A 16830-nucleotide genomic window follows, 5' to 3' on the forward strand; every position below is an offset into this window, starting at 1 on the left:
AGCTTCTTAGTGCTGTGCTTTAACCTGCTGCGCCATCAGGAAGGGCCCAAGATTTTATTTTTTTTATTTTTTATTTTTTAAAGATTTTTTTATTTTATTTGTATATACAGAACTGGGGTACAGGCCAGAGGCTCAGGGGTGGTGAGAGGCTTCACCAGAGACAGAGCAGGGAGCAGAACAGGCAGATCTACGAGGTACACTGCTGAGGGGAGCAGCAGGCGGGTCAGAGGAGGTCTGCCACGCCTTGTGGTCATCTCCGGGGCAGGCGGGGATCGAACTCATGCAGAAGTGTCTTTAGCTTCTCAGTGCAGTGCTTTAACCCGCTGCCCCACCAGGGAGGGCCCCCAAGATTTTATTTTTAATGATGACTTTGTTGAACAATGAATTCAGAAAAATCCTACAAATTTAGCAGTCTGCTTTCATGAGCCAGAAAAAAATGGACCTATCCCTCTCATCTCCATTCCTAAAACCATAGTCAAAATTTAAGGATCGATGACCTCTCATCTTAATATTGTAATTTTCTCCTAATAAGTCTTTCAACTGGTTCATTTTTCACACAACTGTCCCAAGAATCCTTTTTAACATACAAATCTGATTATATCACTCTCCCACTTACAATCATTCATTGAATGCCGAGAGCTTTTTTTCTGGAATTTAAAATTCCTCGTTTAATGCACAAGGCCTTGCCTTGTTTTTGAAACTTATATCCCTGAGAGCACCCTAGTGACTCAAACATATGCTCTTTTGTTTCTGGACTTTTTCTGATGCTGCTTCCTCCCTCCAGATTGTCCTTTCCATCTCTTCGGCAGTTACTTCTTACTGCTTGATTTTTCAAGTACCAAATTAAGAATGACTTTCTTTAAATGTCTTTTCCATGTGAGGATTGTAGAGCACATTGGTTAAGAACAAAAACATAAGAACAACAACAACAAAAAAATAAGGTCTCAAATATCAGCCCTGCTAACTTAACTATGTAATTTTGAACATATTACTTAACCATAGTTTCCATATGAGTTTAATAATAGTAATATTAATAATGTGCTTACCTTGTATGATTGTTGGAAAGACTGCGAGTTAGTATATGCACAGCTTCAGAACAGTGCTTACAAATCAAGCACATAGGACTTAGTAATAGCAATATTAATTACCAAATTTAAATGCTTCTAACTTCTATTCCCATTGCATTATGTACATAGCATCACTTTACACTAACTTGATTTACTTTACCTTATCTTCTTTATCTTGACAGACAGGAACTATGTCTAGTAAGGCAATGTCTTGTAGGCACTCAAAGAATAAAAGATTGCATAAATGATACAAGCTTTGACTAACTAAACACATTTCTTTGTTTCATTCAGTTGTGTTCAAATTTAAGAAAATGGAGAGGATCTGTGAAATCCTATGACCAAATTAAAGGAAATTATTTTCTCAATTTGAATAGCTGTGCATAATGGTATAAGAAGTAATAAACTCAAAAAGAAATCAGACGACACTTGATGTCGCAATATCTGAAGACAATTTTTGGGAGTGAGGTGGGGACTTCTTCCTTCCCCTTTATGTTGCTACCATTTAGAAGGAATGTGGCAATGGTTTTTAACCTAATTCCATTGTCATTTGTGATGAATATTGGCTCTTAGAGTTAAAAGGAACTTTTGTAAATATGTGGGCAAGAGAGACTTTAAAACTTCTGTTGGGAAATTATTCAAACCTCAATTAGTTTATTTTTTAGACTCTAAGTTGCTTATTAAAGAGTCACAATTTGACTTCTGTGGAAGATGACAGAGGAAAGGAGAAAAATTTATTGAATATCAGAATATATTTTTACAAATGCTATTTCTCCTAATCATCACATAACTGAATTAGCTATTGTTTTAGAGCAGTTTCTTCAAAAGAACAGAACCAATAGGAGACATAACTGTAAATTATATATTAAATAATTATATATACATATATATATATAATTATATATACATATGTGTAAATGTACAGAGAGAAAGTTTCATTGTGAGGAATTGATTTTTATAATTATAGAGACTTATAGTTCTATGATCTGCAATCTGCACCTGGAGACTCAGAAAAGCTGATAGTCCAAGATAGTCCCAGGCCACCATCAGGAGTACTGATGGTAAATCCCAGCACAGGAGAAGGCTAATCTCCAATTCTAACAGTAGACTGAGAGAGCACTTTTCCCTGAGTCCACATTTTTTTTTTATTTGGTCCCTGAATTGGCTGGATGAAGCCCATGCATGCTGGGAAGGGTGATTTGTTTTACAAAGCCTATTGATTCAAACACTAATCTTTTCTGGAACTGCCCACACAGGTACAACCAGAAACAAAGTTTAACCAGATAGCTAAGCATCTCACAATCAAGACAACTTGTTGAATAAAATTAACCTTCACAGACGTTATCCCCATCTTTCAGATGAGGAATCAGAAGTTCAGAGGGTTAAGTAACTTGCCAAAGATTACATGCATCACAAGTGTTGGTCTGAGGTCAAACATGCTCTCTAACCTCCCACAGCAAAATAGTTTTTCTGCTGACCCAGCAGTTCTCAGTCAGTGATTTTTCTTTTCAGGGGACAGTTGGCAATGTCCAGAGACATCTTCCTTTGCCCTAAGTAGTTGGGGGTGGAGTGAGGCTTGCTATTGACCTCCAGTAGGGAGGACTCAGGGATGCAGCAAAATAGTCTACAATGCACAGGATGCCTTTCCTCCCCAGCATGATCTGTCCTGACCCAACTGTAATAGTACCAAGACAAAGAAAGTATGCATTAAACTATGCTATTTTGTATTCCAAAATAGTAGAATTGCAATAATATAATTGTGATTTAAAACATAATTGATTATAATTCCAGAATCTAATAAATGCTGGTGGTACAAATGAATGTCAGAGTAATGAATGATTGGAAGCTACAGGAAGGAAATTGTATTTTTCATTATTCTTTACAGTTAGCATCCACTGAGACAATAAAATACTTTATCACCAGCCGTAGAAAGAAAATACATTGTACTCATTTACTCTTAGTATTAAATACCATATCTGAAATATTTTAGCTTGATACAATAAAATCATAAAGCATAATTTTAGTGGGTTTAGTCATTTAAGGAAAAAAGATAGCAGCAGTTTTTGGTTCATGAGATTCATAGAGTTATTCTTCAGTTTTGTAATCATAAAACATTAGGGCTAGATCACCATCTAAGTCACCCTCTAAATGTTTCATTACTTTAAAAATAAGTGACTTGCCCAGATCTCTTAATTATTTAAGGACAATGCTGAAGTCTAATTCCAGCTGTCCGCATACTTGATGTTGATCTTTTACATTGTAAGACATTTTTCAATATAACTGAATTGTTAGCACCTCTTGGGGGAAGAGGCATGCTACATGTTTTTATTTAAATATGATCTACATTCAAGGAAACTGAGTATCTATGCTTCTGCCCACTTAAACTGTAAAAGGCATCATTGAAATGGACTTTAGCTCTCCAATGACCCAAAACTCTCTAATAAGCATTTATTCACCAGCACAGAAAAACATTTGCCAAGTCTGCAAAGCTTTAAACTTCAATGTTTGGAGATTTTTTATTAAAAACTGAGGGTAAAGTCTGTCTTTTTCCAATACTTGTTTTGGGCTCCCCTCCCCCCACCCCGCCATCCCCAGGAACAGATTTGTATAAGAGGTAAATATAAACTTTTATTTGCAAAAGAACTGGACAAGAGTCAGCAGAGGAACCAAGATAACAGGTTTAAGCCCAGTTTCCTTTCTTCACTGACTGTGACCTGGAGCATGCACTTCTCAGACTTTCTACGTTGTTCATCTATCGTGTAATGAGGTTGCGACAAAGATAAAATAATCCACCATTATAAATCTGTTTGGTAAACCGGAAGCACTTTGATAGTATAAATGTTCACCATCTTTTATATATCACTATCAAGTTAATTTAAATTTAGAATCGATGCAAACTCTTTCCACTGTAAGTACTCTGAATTTCTGCTTAAGTAATATAGTCATTTTCTGAGAAATCCCACTGTGAAATTATAATTAAGGCTCCAAGTATAATTGCTATTTTCATTAAAACTTGGAATTGGGGGCTCTCCCTGGTGGGTCAACGGGTTAAAGCACCGCATCATGAAGCTCTCCGAAGCCACTGCAGCATGGGTTTGATCCCCAGGGGGTGAGCTGACCCACATGGCTTGGCAGACCTCTCCTGAACCACCCGCTGCTACCCTCAGCAGTGTATTTCAGTAACTCTACCTGTTCTGCTCCCCACTCTGTCTCTGGTGAATCCTCTCACCACCACACCTCTGATTTGTACCCCAGTTCTGTAAGCATAAGTAAATCCTAAAAAAAACTTAGAATTGATTAATTCATTTAAGGTCACTGAGTTTTTCCCTTATATGCAAACTTAAATCACCTTCAATGCAAAGCTTAACTCTCCACCCTTCCAAAACACTCTTCCCTAGTCTAGATGGCCCACACTGAATGAATAGCTGGGCGTGGGGTAATGTATTCTTATTTTCTTCTAGTGTAATGACAAAATACTTACAGCCTCCTTTTCTACAACAACAACAAAAATTTTATTAACTAAGTTAGAGCCCAAACTACCCACAATAATTTTTATGTGCCTTAATAACAATGATAATGAGAACATAAGTCAATGAAGAAATAGAAACCATCTGTTGATTAAATGAGGCAGACAAACATATACACATATACTACCACTACACATTAAAATTCCAGGGCCGTGATAGGTAAAGATTGATACTAATATAAGCTCATACAGACAAAAGAAATGAGGAGATGAAATAGAAGTGATCAATACTTTTTTTAGAAAACAGAAAGCAGCTGGAACCTGAAACCTGAAGTTTCAGAAGTTTCTAGAAAAGGGTCCCATAAGCAAAAAAGCCAGTTCTGGAGGATTTGCTCCTTATAAACAAGGGAAAAACCAAAAAAGGAAGAACACCCAGGGCTCAGGAAGTAAGCACTCAAATATGAAAAGGAAAAAAAAAAAAAAAAGAAAAAGGGGCCTCTATGGAAAAAAAAGGGGGGGGGGCCCTCTAGGTGGTGGGCAAGAGATCCTGGGAAAGCTCCCTGGTATGTTCAATTTTCAGTCAAACGGAGCAGAGAAATCTGGACACTGGAAAGGACATCACCAAGAGGGGAAACAGGACTCAGGTATTTGCTGATGGTTTGCTGTAGCTTTCTTTATTCTATTTTTTTTTTAAGATTTATTTATTTATGCATACAAGAGCTGGGGTACAGATCAAAAGTTGCGGGAGGTGGGGGGCGCATGAGAGGACTCACCAGAGACAGAGTTGGGGGAGCAGAACAGGCAGATTCACTGAAATACACTGCTGAGGGGAACAGCAGGCAAAACAAGAGAGGTCTGCCACGCCATGAGGGCCACCTCCCAGGTGGGGGTCAGCTACCTGGCGGGGGGTCGAACCTGTGCTGCAGTAGCTACAGATTGCTTCATAATACTGCATCTTGACTCTTCGTGACACCAGGGAGGCCCCTGTTGTAGCTTTCTTGTTTTTGTGATTGTCACCACACTGATAACTAATGCCAGCTGTCTCGGCTCCCTTAACCAATGAAAGGAAACAAAGTCTGGGAAGATGCAAAGTGGTTTAAATTATCGACAAATTGAGAAGGCAACAGACTTGTGCCTGAAAGACTGCTTTCCTAATAACTGCAGTTAAGTTACAAGGGAGTAGAAGGGGGTGGGCAAGTGTCAGCGCATCTGTCCTTGCAGCACAAGCTTCTGGAGGTTTTGGCTGCTGCCAGGCTGCCTTCACCCATCACCTGGGGGCCAGCAGATCAGATGTTATCTGAGTGGAGTTCTTTTTCCTCTAAAAGTAAGAAAACAAAGTTGGTAAACCTAGAGGGTAAATAAAGAAGATACGAATGCTGATCTGGTCAGGCAGAGAGAGATGTGCTTCATTACTGTATCAGTACCAAAAGAAATATTTGTTGTTGAATGGAAGAGCAAGTGAATGGGTCCATAGACCCAAGAAGGGAAGCAACCTCAATATTCAGGCAAAAACAAAATATTGTTCAAGAAATTTAGGTATCATTCATCCAAAATGACTATTCAGGGCAGCTATGAAGAATAATTACATTGTCATAATTTTGAATATTGACTTCTTTAGGTTTATGAAAAATATATTTAAATCCATGGTTCTCCTATCCCAAAAGCATCTATCCACACAATTCTCTGCAACAAAGAAGTTGTGTTTTAACCACACTTGCATTATTGCAATGCTAAGGTTAATTTTGAGTATACACAATGTTAAACAATGATATAAATAAGAATTATATTATTTTACTTTTTATTTATACATCTATTTACATTATTTTTCACTTTAAAACAATGTTTACTTCACCAGCTCATCATCACCACAGTCCCCCTTATTCCTCCTCCTACCAATCCATCTGTCTCCCTCCCTTGTAGAATATTTCTGGTTTATAATTGTCTGTTTTTGTTTTGTTGTGTTATGCTTTGTATTGTAATGACAACACACTTTTTTCCCCTTGTGTCTTATGTTGTTTTCTTATATTCCTCCTATCAGTGAAACCATTCGATATTTTTCTTTTTCCTTCTGGTTTATTTCACAAAGCATACTCCCTTCCAGCTCCATCCATGTTGCTGCAAATGGCAAGAGTTTGAGAGTTTGATGTAATTATTTTCGGAAGCCAGAGGAGGAGGGAAGGAGGAATGTGTGTACAGTGTGCCAGTGTGCTCTGTATGTGTACATGTGTGTTCTATGTGAAGTGCTAAATTGGTAGAATAATGTGTTAAGTGAGTAGAATTGTGGTCCGCTCTAATATATTTTTTAGATATTCGTTTAAGCATGTTATTTAGAAATGTTGAGGTAAGTTGCAGAAGGAACTGCTCAATTATTTTATAAATCTAAAAGTGTTGTTTAAATTTCTGTGCATGTATTCATGTATAAAACTGAGATTGTCCAAAAACTTTTAATTCTACTATTTCTGGGAGATTCAAAACCTCTTTATTAGTACAAAAAACTGTCTCTGTAACCCCAAGCAGCTTAGATTCCTAGACTTAGGGATACTGTCCAAGAAAATATAGATCGCCTACAAATTTTTAAGAGTTCATCTGGAGGACAATTTACTTGGTCTCTTTGAGACTCTCTGTCTCTTGACTGAAAACTATACTAGATTAAAAAAAAAGTTTGTTTGGAACTTTCTAAACTCAAATGCAAGGCAAAGAACCAAAGTGACACAGACCATGTGCAAAGCCAGCATCCCATATAAACAGCCTTCACTGAACCACACCCCCAACTGTTGCTATGAAGTCCTGTGGCTGCTCAGAGGTCCAACCTGCGTTTTTATGTGAAAACCTCAAAATTTAAAATGCTACTTTAATGTGCACATGCTGACCAGGCTGACCTGTCTGCAGGTCACCATCAACGTACAGATTGTCAGTGTCCATCACTAGATCAAATGATCATTGGTGACATCCTAAGGACATTGCAATAGCATTCCAAAAACATTCATTGAGTGTGTACATTTCTCCACCAGAAAGGCGGTTTGTTTCATCCAACCTGACATCCATATTCACTCGTTTTCTGGGGGTTTTTTAGAGTTTTTTTTTTTAAGGTTTATTATTTATGCATACAGAACTGGGGTATAGGCCAGAGGTGCAGGGGCAGTGAGAGGACTCACAGAGACAGAGAGGGGAGCAGAACAGTCTGGCTGATGAAGTAGACTGCTTAGGGGAGCAGTGGGTGTGTCAGGAGATGTCTGCTGCACCATGTGGGTCACCTCTGGGGCGGGGGGTCAAATTCAACACCAAAGCAGCTGCTGCCAGCTTGTAGTGCTGAGCTTTAACCCGTTGTGTCACCAGGGAGCGCTCCTACTTTCTGACTTTTATTGTCACTGTGAACCCACATGAATCTTAAGATTCAACATCAGCATAAAGGCTGTCTTTACTAAAGGAAACACTATGATAAGCAGATCCCGCCAGACCCAAGTAGGTCAAGAATTCAAGTTGGGTTTTTTGTTTTTTTGTTTTGTTTTGTTTTGTTTTTACAGGGACACAATTAGGTAAAAACTGTCATTAATCCCAATCCCTCCTTTCAGATTTTCAGATGTGTCCTTCTAACAGCAATTGCCTTTAAATACAAGGGATAGTAATAAGCTTACTATTTGCTAAGAAAATTACCTCCTTCATCTGTTAATTACCTGCTAATTGTGCTCTTCACTTACAGGCCTGGGAAACATGAAGTCCGTGCTCGTTTTCCTCTACATTTTGGGAACTGCGGCTGCAATCCCGGTAAATAAACTCTCTTCTGTTATTACATCTCTGAAACTTACTTTAGGAAATTCCATTTAAAATAAACTGATCTTACATAGTAGTTTGAAATGCTCTTTTTATTTTAGTCATATTATCTAAGATGTCCAAGCAAAGAATTAATAGATTAAAAATTGAGATAAGTGACACCCTGTGTGCACTGAGCAGTTCCACTCATGGTATCTAACCAAAGGAGGCAAAAATAGCAATTCAGAAGAGCACCTGCATGCCTATGTTTATGCAGCCCTATTCACAGTAAGTGAGCTATGGAAATAAACCAAATGCCCAAAAATAGATGAGCGGATCAAGAAGATGTGGGAAGAGCACAAGGGACTACAGTGATGGTGCACAGTGATGGTAAATTGGTGATAGGAATTTCTTGAGGACCATACATGAGATGATAAAGCATATATTGTATAAAAATTAAGAATGACATAAAATTTATATGAAATATTTTTTAAAATAAATTCAAGGGACATTGTGGAATATGAAAAAAAAAAGATAAAAAAAAAAAGACTTAATGCCAGATGGAGAAAGACAAACACATACCTAATTTAACCCATATGTGGTATACAGAGAAAACAAACAGATGAATTAAATAAAATAAAGATAAACATGTGGATTATAATATAAGACCAACTAGAAGTTACCAGAAGTAAAAGGGCAGAGTGGTGGGTCAGTTTGGCTTAAGGATACAATTACATGATGAAGCATAAAATTGGAATTATAGTGGTAAACTTAGTATAGTGTATAAATATGTTGGTGTTCAGTGATGTGCACCAGAAATGTATATATTATAATGCAATGTTACATCAATTAAGATAAATGTTTCTTTCAGAACTTTCGGATTCTGCAGGATACAGTAGACACATTTGAAAGTGTTGAATATCAGTTTGTTAGACAGAGAATGTGCCCAAACACCAAAAAGAAGTGGAAGAAATATATTTTCCTGCAAAAACTCACTACAGTAGTATGAGAAACTAGTATGAAAAATAAGAAATTAGTATGAAAATTTTACCCAAATTCTTCAGGAGCATTTCCTTCAAGATCAAATGTATACTGAGAAATTCTGAGTCTTAAATAAGAACGAGAAGCAATGGCTGAAAAGGCAGGTGCAGTGAGCATCAATCAGCTCCTACGTCACCGTTGGGTTCTGTCCAAACAAATGTGCCGAAAGCAGACAGAACAAGAACCCTTTTTCCTTCATGGTCAGATATACTGGTCCTACCACTCACACAAGAAATCAGATCCTTTGAGACCAATTCAGCAGCCTCAAAATAACTGGGAAGATAAAATATAAAAATCAAGTGGAACGCAGGCCAGCGTCAACATTTGGTTGTTGACCAAGTGGTCCAATCACCCTTCATCAAACCACTTTTTTCTTTTTCATTAAATGGAGAATCAACTTCCTTGACATAGACAAAACTATTTTCTCTTGTCTTGCTCCCTCTCTATATCAAAGATTCTGCCCTTGTTTTTTGGAGAACGGGTAGCCAAATTCTGGTTAACAGATGTCAGCAAAGACAAATGCCATGTCTCCCACACCAAGCAGGTCTTTGAAGACAGACCTGGTGACCACCGTGGAGATCATGCTTAAGTGGTGTGGCACTGCTCCAGCTGAAGTCAGACAATGTCTTCTGAAGTTGCAAAAGCGGGGAAAATTATAGTTAGCATAGAAAGGAACTCACAGAACCATTGTTTTCTCTTGAAATGTGTTTTTCCCTTGCAGCTGTTTCTGCTATGTAAACAAGCATTAAATGTGGTATTGAATCAAATGTTTGAATGACATGCCTGAATATAAATATATAGCAGCTGTTTCCTTTTTAGGACAATTTGTTATTAGCGTCCCAGCCAAATGCTAAAAAGCTTAATGTTTATATCTTCTCATAGTACTTACCTACCTTTTAAAAATCTTGTACCACTTCTCCCTTCTGCCTGGATTCTCCAAAGATAATGGATTCTGCGTGGTTAGGGAATTCTACCCAGATTTCCAGAAGGAATGTTGTCATAAATGTGTATATAATGATAAAGTAGAATCTCTCTTCCAGAAAGTTTGAGAGAGAAGATGAACTACTGTGTTTTTCTGGGTACTTCTCCAGTTTGGAAATGGGGGAACAGAGACAAAGAGGTGCAGAGAGGAGGAGCAATTCTCAGTTTAATGAATCTCCTGCATCCATTGCTTTCCATGATAACCCTGCCAACAAGCTAAAGTGGTCACCATTATTTCCCCTTTCCCATGTCAAAAACAGAATCTGTGGAAATTTTTTCAAGTACGATGACTCTTCTTAGTTGAAAATGTATAAGAAGCAAGTGAACAAACTTATCTAAAGTAAATCCCACACTCTATGGCTTTCTTCAACATTACGCAATCAGCACTACAGGGCCTATTAAAGGAGTAAAGGTGAATTATTCCACATAGAACCTAAGCTTTATATTTCATCAGTCTGCCTAACAACTGAGTGTCCAGGGCTCTTTCTAATAAAAAGCCCATCTGATCCCTCCCTAACATGTCAGGTAGTTCATATTATTATCAAAGTACCAAATATTACTTATTATGAATAATAGTAATTTTTCACTTAGATAGTTCCTTAATATTTATAAAACATTTTATTTATTTTTAATGATACTCTATTTTAAAGTTATATTTATTAGGGTAATATTGATTTACATCACAGTATGTCTTAGAGGTATAAAATTGTATATTATTTCATCACATCCACCACCAAAGCCCCAGTAATCTTCTTTTGTTCCTCCCTCTCACTTGTCTTCCCACCAAACCACCTCCCCATTTTAGAAATCTCAGTCAAAGTCTAATGTGCTCTTCTCCCTCCTGATTTTACTCCTCTCCCTCTTTTTTTACCTCTCCCTCTTCTCCTGGATGCCTCAGATCTATAGTCAGCTTTCAAAGTTTGTCTTTATCTCTCTCTCCTTTTGTTTGGTTTCTCTACATTCCACAGAAAAATAACACCATGGAGTATTTATTTTCTCCTGCTGATATTCCCTTTTAGCTCCATCTGTGTTGACAAAAATGGCATGAGTTTATCTTCTTGATAGCTGAGCAGTATTTTATTATGTATATATAGACCATGTCTTTCTTCTTCTTTTTAAAAATAATAGTTTATTTTTACATCATTTTGTGCATTTTTCCATCTCAGTTGCAATCCCCTTGGGCTTCCCAACAACAAATCACCCATGTGCCATCACCATAGTTCAGTGCATTTCCCTCCCCCTGCTGTTTTTGATCCCATTCCCTACTCCACCCCCACAAAATGTCTCTGGTATATCGCTGTTCATCATTATCACTATCTTCTCACCTGTAGACCATGTCTTTTTATCCATTCATCTGTTTGGGGGCATTTAGGTGGTTTCCATATCTTGGCCATAAATAGTCCTGCAATAAACATAAGAATGCATATTTCCTTTCAAATTAATGCTATTATTGAAGTCATTTTTGTTTTAGTTTCAGCTAGTCTCTGCATAAATAATATTTTTCTTAAACATATTGGGACACTGTTTTCACTTAAAATAATATTCAGGTTGTTTGTGTATATCGTTAAAAATTTTAGAGAATGTTTTTAATTGATGTTGTGCATACAGTATATTGCTACTCAAAATGGTGATATTAAAAGAGTTATAGCAGTTTGTTTTTTTTTTTTTAAAGATTTATTTATTTATTCGTACAGAACTGGGGTACAGGCCAGAGATGTGGAGGGTGAGAGGATTCACCAGAGACAGAGGGGAAGCAGAACAGGCAGATCGACGAAGCACACTGCTGAGGGGAGCAGCGGGCGGGTCAGGAGAGGTCTGCCTCGCCATGTGGTCACCTCCAGGGCAGGCGGGGTTCGAACTCATGCGGAAGTGGCTTTAGTTTCTCAGTGCAGTGCTTTAACCCGCTGCGCCACCTGGGAGGGCCGAGTTATAGTAGTTTTAAATATTAGCATCTAGACATGAATGACACAACCATTTTTAATTTTTTCAGACAAATGCAAGGTTCCTATCTGATGACTCCAAGCCAACTGCTGATTCCTTAAGTTCCACCCAACAGGCTGAAGTGTTGATAACACCTGACAACACTGCAAACCCCATTTTAAGTGCCGAAGATGCAAAAAATGAAAAGGAAACTGCAGAATCTGTAGAAGACCATGCCAAGCACAAGGTAAAAGTAATAACCTGAGTATACTAATACAATTCCCTGAAGGTCTCAATTTGAAGGCACAGTCAAAGATATTATTACCTCTGTTTGTCTCAGTTTTTTTTAAGAGGATGATCATGTCGAATGTCTCCAGTCATATAAATGTTGTATTTTGAGTTATACTCCTTTTGTTAAGATATTTTAGCACTGTTTCATTTTACAAAATTCAGATTAGTTAAACATATAGTTCAGAATGTGAAATCAGTTCACATGATATTATGTGAATTAAAAAAACAATGAATATTAAATATTAGCATTGAATTGTATGATGTAGACATTGTATTATCATGTGTTTTCAAGACTAAACTTTTTTTAAGGCTGAAAATTCGTCAATACTAAAATCAAAAGAAGAAACCAATGATGAGTCAGCGGACCAGGATGCGAGTTACAACCAAGAGCTAGGATTAAAGAATCAAGAGGAAAGTGGCAGTGATATCAGTGAGAATTTGGGGGATGCACCCACTGAGGCAACACTGGACCTACAAGATGATATGAGTGAGCCTGAAAAGAAAATACTCCCAGAAAGCACTGACTTCCCTGCTCCTGGTGTTAGTTCCACTGTAGATTCTAATCAACAAGAAAGTACCACAGAGAAAAACCAAGAACAGCCTACAAGTGACTCCAATCCTGCGCTGAACAGAAGCAGCAAACGTAGTCAAGACCTAAGTGATCAAAGAAACCAAGAGCAGTATCCAAATATTCCCAGCGGTGAAAAGGAGGAGGAAAAAGAGTCTGATGAGGTTGGTGCCCCCAGTGATAACCAAGAAAGTGAGAGTGACTTTCCCAAGGAGAATTCTAACAGCAAGCAAGAAGAAGATAGTACCCAAGCTGATGGTATTGTGGAAGAGTACACTCAACCAACTCAAGTAAGCAACATGCAGAAGGATCAATTTGAACAGGATCATCAAGAACAAGAAGATGTTAACGCCAATGCAGACATGGAAGAGGAAACTACATCACCAATCAATAAACACAACCAAGGTGCTGAATGGCAGAGCCAAGAGGAGAAATCTGGCCCAGAAGTAAACAGCAGCCATGAAGAGGAGAGAAAGACTGATTCTGAGGCTTTGCTGGTAGAGCCCGCCGCCACTGGTGATGTCACACCGGCAAAGGGTGGCGCTGATGATGAAAGCGATGACAGCCCTCCACACAGTGCGAGTGATGACTACTCCATCCCGAGCCAGACTTTCCTGGAGCGTGAACGTCCTCAAACCAATGGCCATCACATCAAAAATGAGGAGCAAAAAGAAAAAGCACGTGAGAATGAAAATGTAGACACCAGTGAACCTGGAAAACACCAAGAGGTGAGATTATTTACAATGAGGCTTGTCCGGTTAAACAGTTAGCTTTGTCAACAAAAAAAGACAGCCATCATAGGATAGCATGGTGACTATGGTTACTGAAAGTTGCCAACAGTGAATCTTTTTTTTTCTTTTCAATAGTTTATTTTTCCATCATTTTGTGCATTTTTCCATCTCAGTTGTAATCCCCTGGGGCTTCCCATCACCAAATCACCCCTGTGCCATCAGCAAAGTCCAGTGCATTTCCCTCCCCCCACTGTTTTTTATCTCATCCCCCATTACACCCCCATAAAATGTCTCTGGACTATAACTGCCAACAGTGGATCTTAAAAGTCCGCATCACAAGAAAAAAAATTTGATAATGTGTGTGTGCATGGGGGGCGGGTGGTGTGTGTGTGTGAATGTTAACTAGATCATTTCACAATATATACAAATATTGAATCATTATGAAAGCAATAGATTATATGTCAATTCTACCTCAATTTTTAAAAGTGAAAAAATACCAAGAAAAAAAAAATTAGCCATAACCTTTCTCTGTGCCCCAGTCTTCTGTTTGTACCTCTACGGTTCATTACTGAGATATGTTATAATTATCTATTTTTCTCTCCATCTCCATCATGAGGCTGAGAACGCCTTTTTTATTTAGGTTCTGAGAGAAACACCCTGGATTTTAGTGCAGTATATTTAAGAATAATTCAGGGAACAAAGAAGAGTGGAGAAGTGATACAGGAAATTAATACAAAGAAAGTTAAAACAAGTTGTAGCATAAAAGCAATTCTCCAGGTTCTCCCTGGTGGCACAGCTGGTTGAAGCTCTGCACTATGAAGCTCTCAGAAGCCATTGTAGCACAAGTTTGATCTCCAGTCAGGGAGCTGACCCACATGGCGTGGCAGACCTCTCCTGACCTGCCCACTGCTCCCCTCAGCAGTGTTTTTAAGTAGATCTGTCTGTTCTGCTCCCCACGCTGTCTCTAGTGAATCCTCTTACCCACCACAACTCTGGCCTGGACCCTAATTCTGTAAGCATAAATAAATAAATCTTTAAAAAAAAAATCCATCCTCTGAATTATCCTATCTGGAGATAAGATCCTCTGAATTATCCTATTTGGAGTGAGAGCAAGGGCATTTAGATAGGCTGCAAATAGCTGAGTGCTAATTTCACCACACTGCAGTCTGTCCTTTGAGAGGTCAAGTAGGTTTCTGTGGTTTTCCAAGCACAAAGATGCAGGTACTTAGCTGAGAGGCCTGGACCTAACAAGATGGTAAATTCAGACATACAGGAGGGTGAAGACAACAGCCACTGCTGCTCTGATTCATTAAGAGCAGGGACCATGTTGTACTCAAGTTAAATCACCAGTTCTAACAAAAATGCCTCTAACATAAGATCCCGCAGTACTTACTGAGTTAGCTATAAAGATTAAGAACAATTTCGAGTACAATATCATTAAGTAAACATAAACCTAAAAGATAAGCAAAAAACTGCAGCATGATGGGAGTAAAATTACTGGTTTAATGAATAACTTGGAGCTTTTGTGCAAAATCCAGGCAGCCACCCACCAAGAACTTGACAGAGCTTTCAGTTAGGAAGGTCACAATTAACCTCAATTGCTGAGACCTCTGGTACCATTCTAAAGGAGGAGGAGGTTTCTAATGTTTCTAATGCTATACATTACAGCATACAGAAGCCTGGTACAAAAACTTTGCCAGCAGCTTCTTAACAGATGAGTAGAAGAACCATGCAGTATTGTATGATAATACTTTATTTCTACTGTTTTCCAAAATCTAGAAGGGAGAGTCCAGTTTTTCTCTTGACATTAGTTCTAATGTTTAGTGAGCAATCCCCAGAGATATAGCACTGAATTCATTTTCTGGGGAGATGAAACGGCTTCTCTTTTTTGAAGACTTACTATTTCCCCAGTCATGAATGGGGTTTCTTATTTGAGATCTGGAATAATGTAGGTATGAAAAGCTCTCTGAAGGTATGCTCAACGGAAATGTAAATTATGGGATGGCTTCCCCTTACAAATATTTTATCTTCCGCTCTTATTATAAAGGTTAAGAAAGCAGAAGGCTCACCTCGTGAAGACGGAGGTTCCAGTGAGGGTAACTCAAAGGTGCCCATTGTTGGTGAGTATGAGCGAAGCAAGTTTCTGGGAAATTGCAGGAAGGAAATTAAAGATCAACAAAATGGTTATCTCAGTTCCTTCATTTCTACATAACAACTGCTAAACAGGTTTTCCTCATCTCAGTTCTCCCCCAGGAACAGTCCCCTAAATTGCTGACATTTTTCTTTATCACATCCAATACACAAATACAGTTGAATATGTTCTCAAACTATAAGACAGTGAATGTTGGAGATCTTTTTCTCTAGGTCCTTTTTCTTCTGGGAATTAATTACCTTACTTATTTTCAAGTCTGTTACTTACTAGTGAATTTATACCCCATTAAGAAGTAACATTGAGTTTCTCATCACATGCCACAGTCACAAACCTTATGAATTTCGATACAATAAACTCCCAGTTTATTGAACACCTGACCAAGGAGACAGCAAACACTTGATGCTGACTGTCACAAGCATGCTAAAAAGAGCCGTTTGTGGTTTTAAATATACAATTCAAACTGCACAGAACATCTGAACTATTGGACCAAACAGTCAGATGCCAGAGGATCCACCTGAAAATTATCACATCCATCAAAATGGCTTCTACTGTTTTCCCAAGTGTTCTCTCTTAATGGAAAATGGAGCTAATTAGCTTGAGGATTTTTAGTTTACACACTCCATTAGCTTTCTCTCACTTTTACCCATTCTCTTTTTCTGTTAGATTCTTGCTTGAACTTCCAGTGTAAAAGAGGACACATGTGTAAGGCTGATCAACAGGGAAAACCCCACTGTGTTTGCCAGGATCCAGTGACTTGTCCTCCTACAAAACTCCTTGACCAAGTAGGTTTTCTGCAAACTGGTCTCACAGGCCACATATTTGTTAATTTGAATGAAATTAGCGATTTCATTCAAAAAAAGTAGTTT

General features: G+C 38.2%; 1 protein-coding gene across 2 annotated transcripts in view; it reads left to right on the forward strand.

Annotated features, from left to right (window-relative positions):
• The window catches only part of SPARCL1 (SPARC-like 1 (hevin)), a 51774-nt gene that overhangs the window by 23961 nt on the left and 10983 nt on the right, over positions 1-16830 (forward strand). For both annotated transcript variants that reach the window (XM_004681137.2, XM_012724216.1), the window contains exons 2-6: positions 8231-8295; positions 12293-12469; positions 12823-13809; positions 15860-15932; positions 16628-16746. In XM_004681137.2, coding sequence (XP_004681194.1) covers positions 8242-8295; positions 12293-12469; positions 12823-13809; positions 15860-15932; positions 16628-16746 — 1410 coding nt within the window. In that variant the 5' untranslated portion in view covers positions 8231-8241. The remainder of the gene's footprint in view (positions 1-8230; positions 8296-12292; positions 12470-12822; positions 13810-15859; positions 15933-16627; positions 16747-16830) is intronic.

The sequence above is a fragment of the Condylura cristata genome, unplaced genomic scaffold (assembly GCF_000260355.1).
Source record: "Condylura cristata isolate star-nosed mole 26May11 unplaced genomic scaffold, ConCri1.0 scaffold00012, whole genome shotgun sequence".
NCBI lineage: Eukaryota > Metazoa > Chordata > Mammalia > Eulipotyphla > Talpidae > Condylura > Condylura cristata.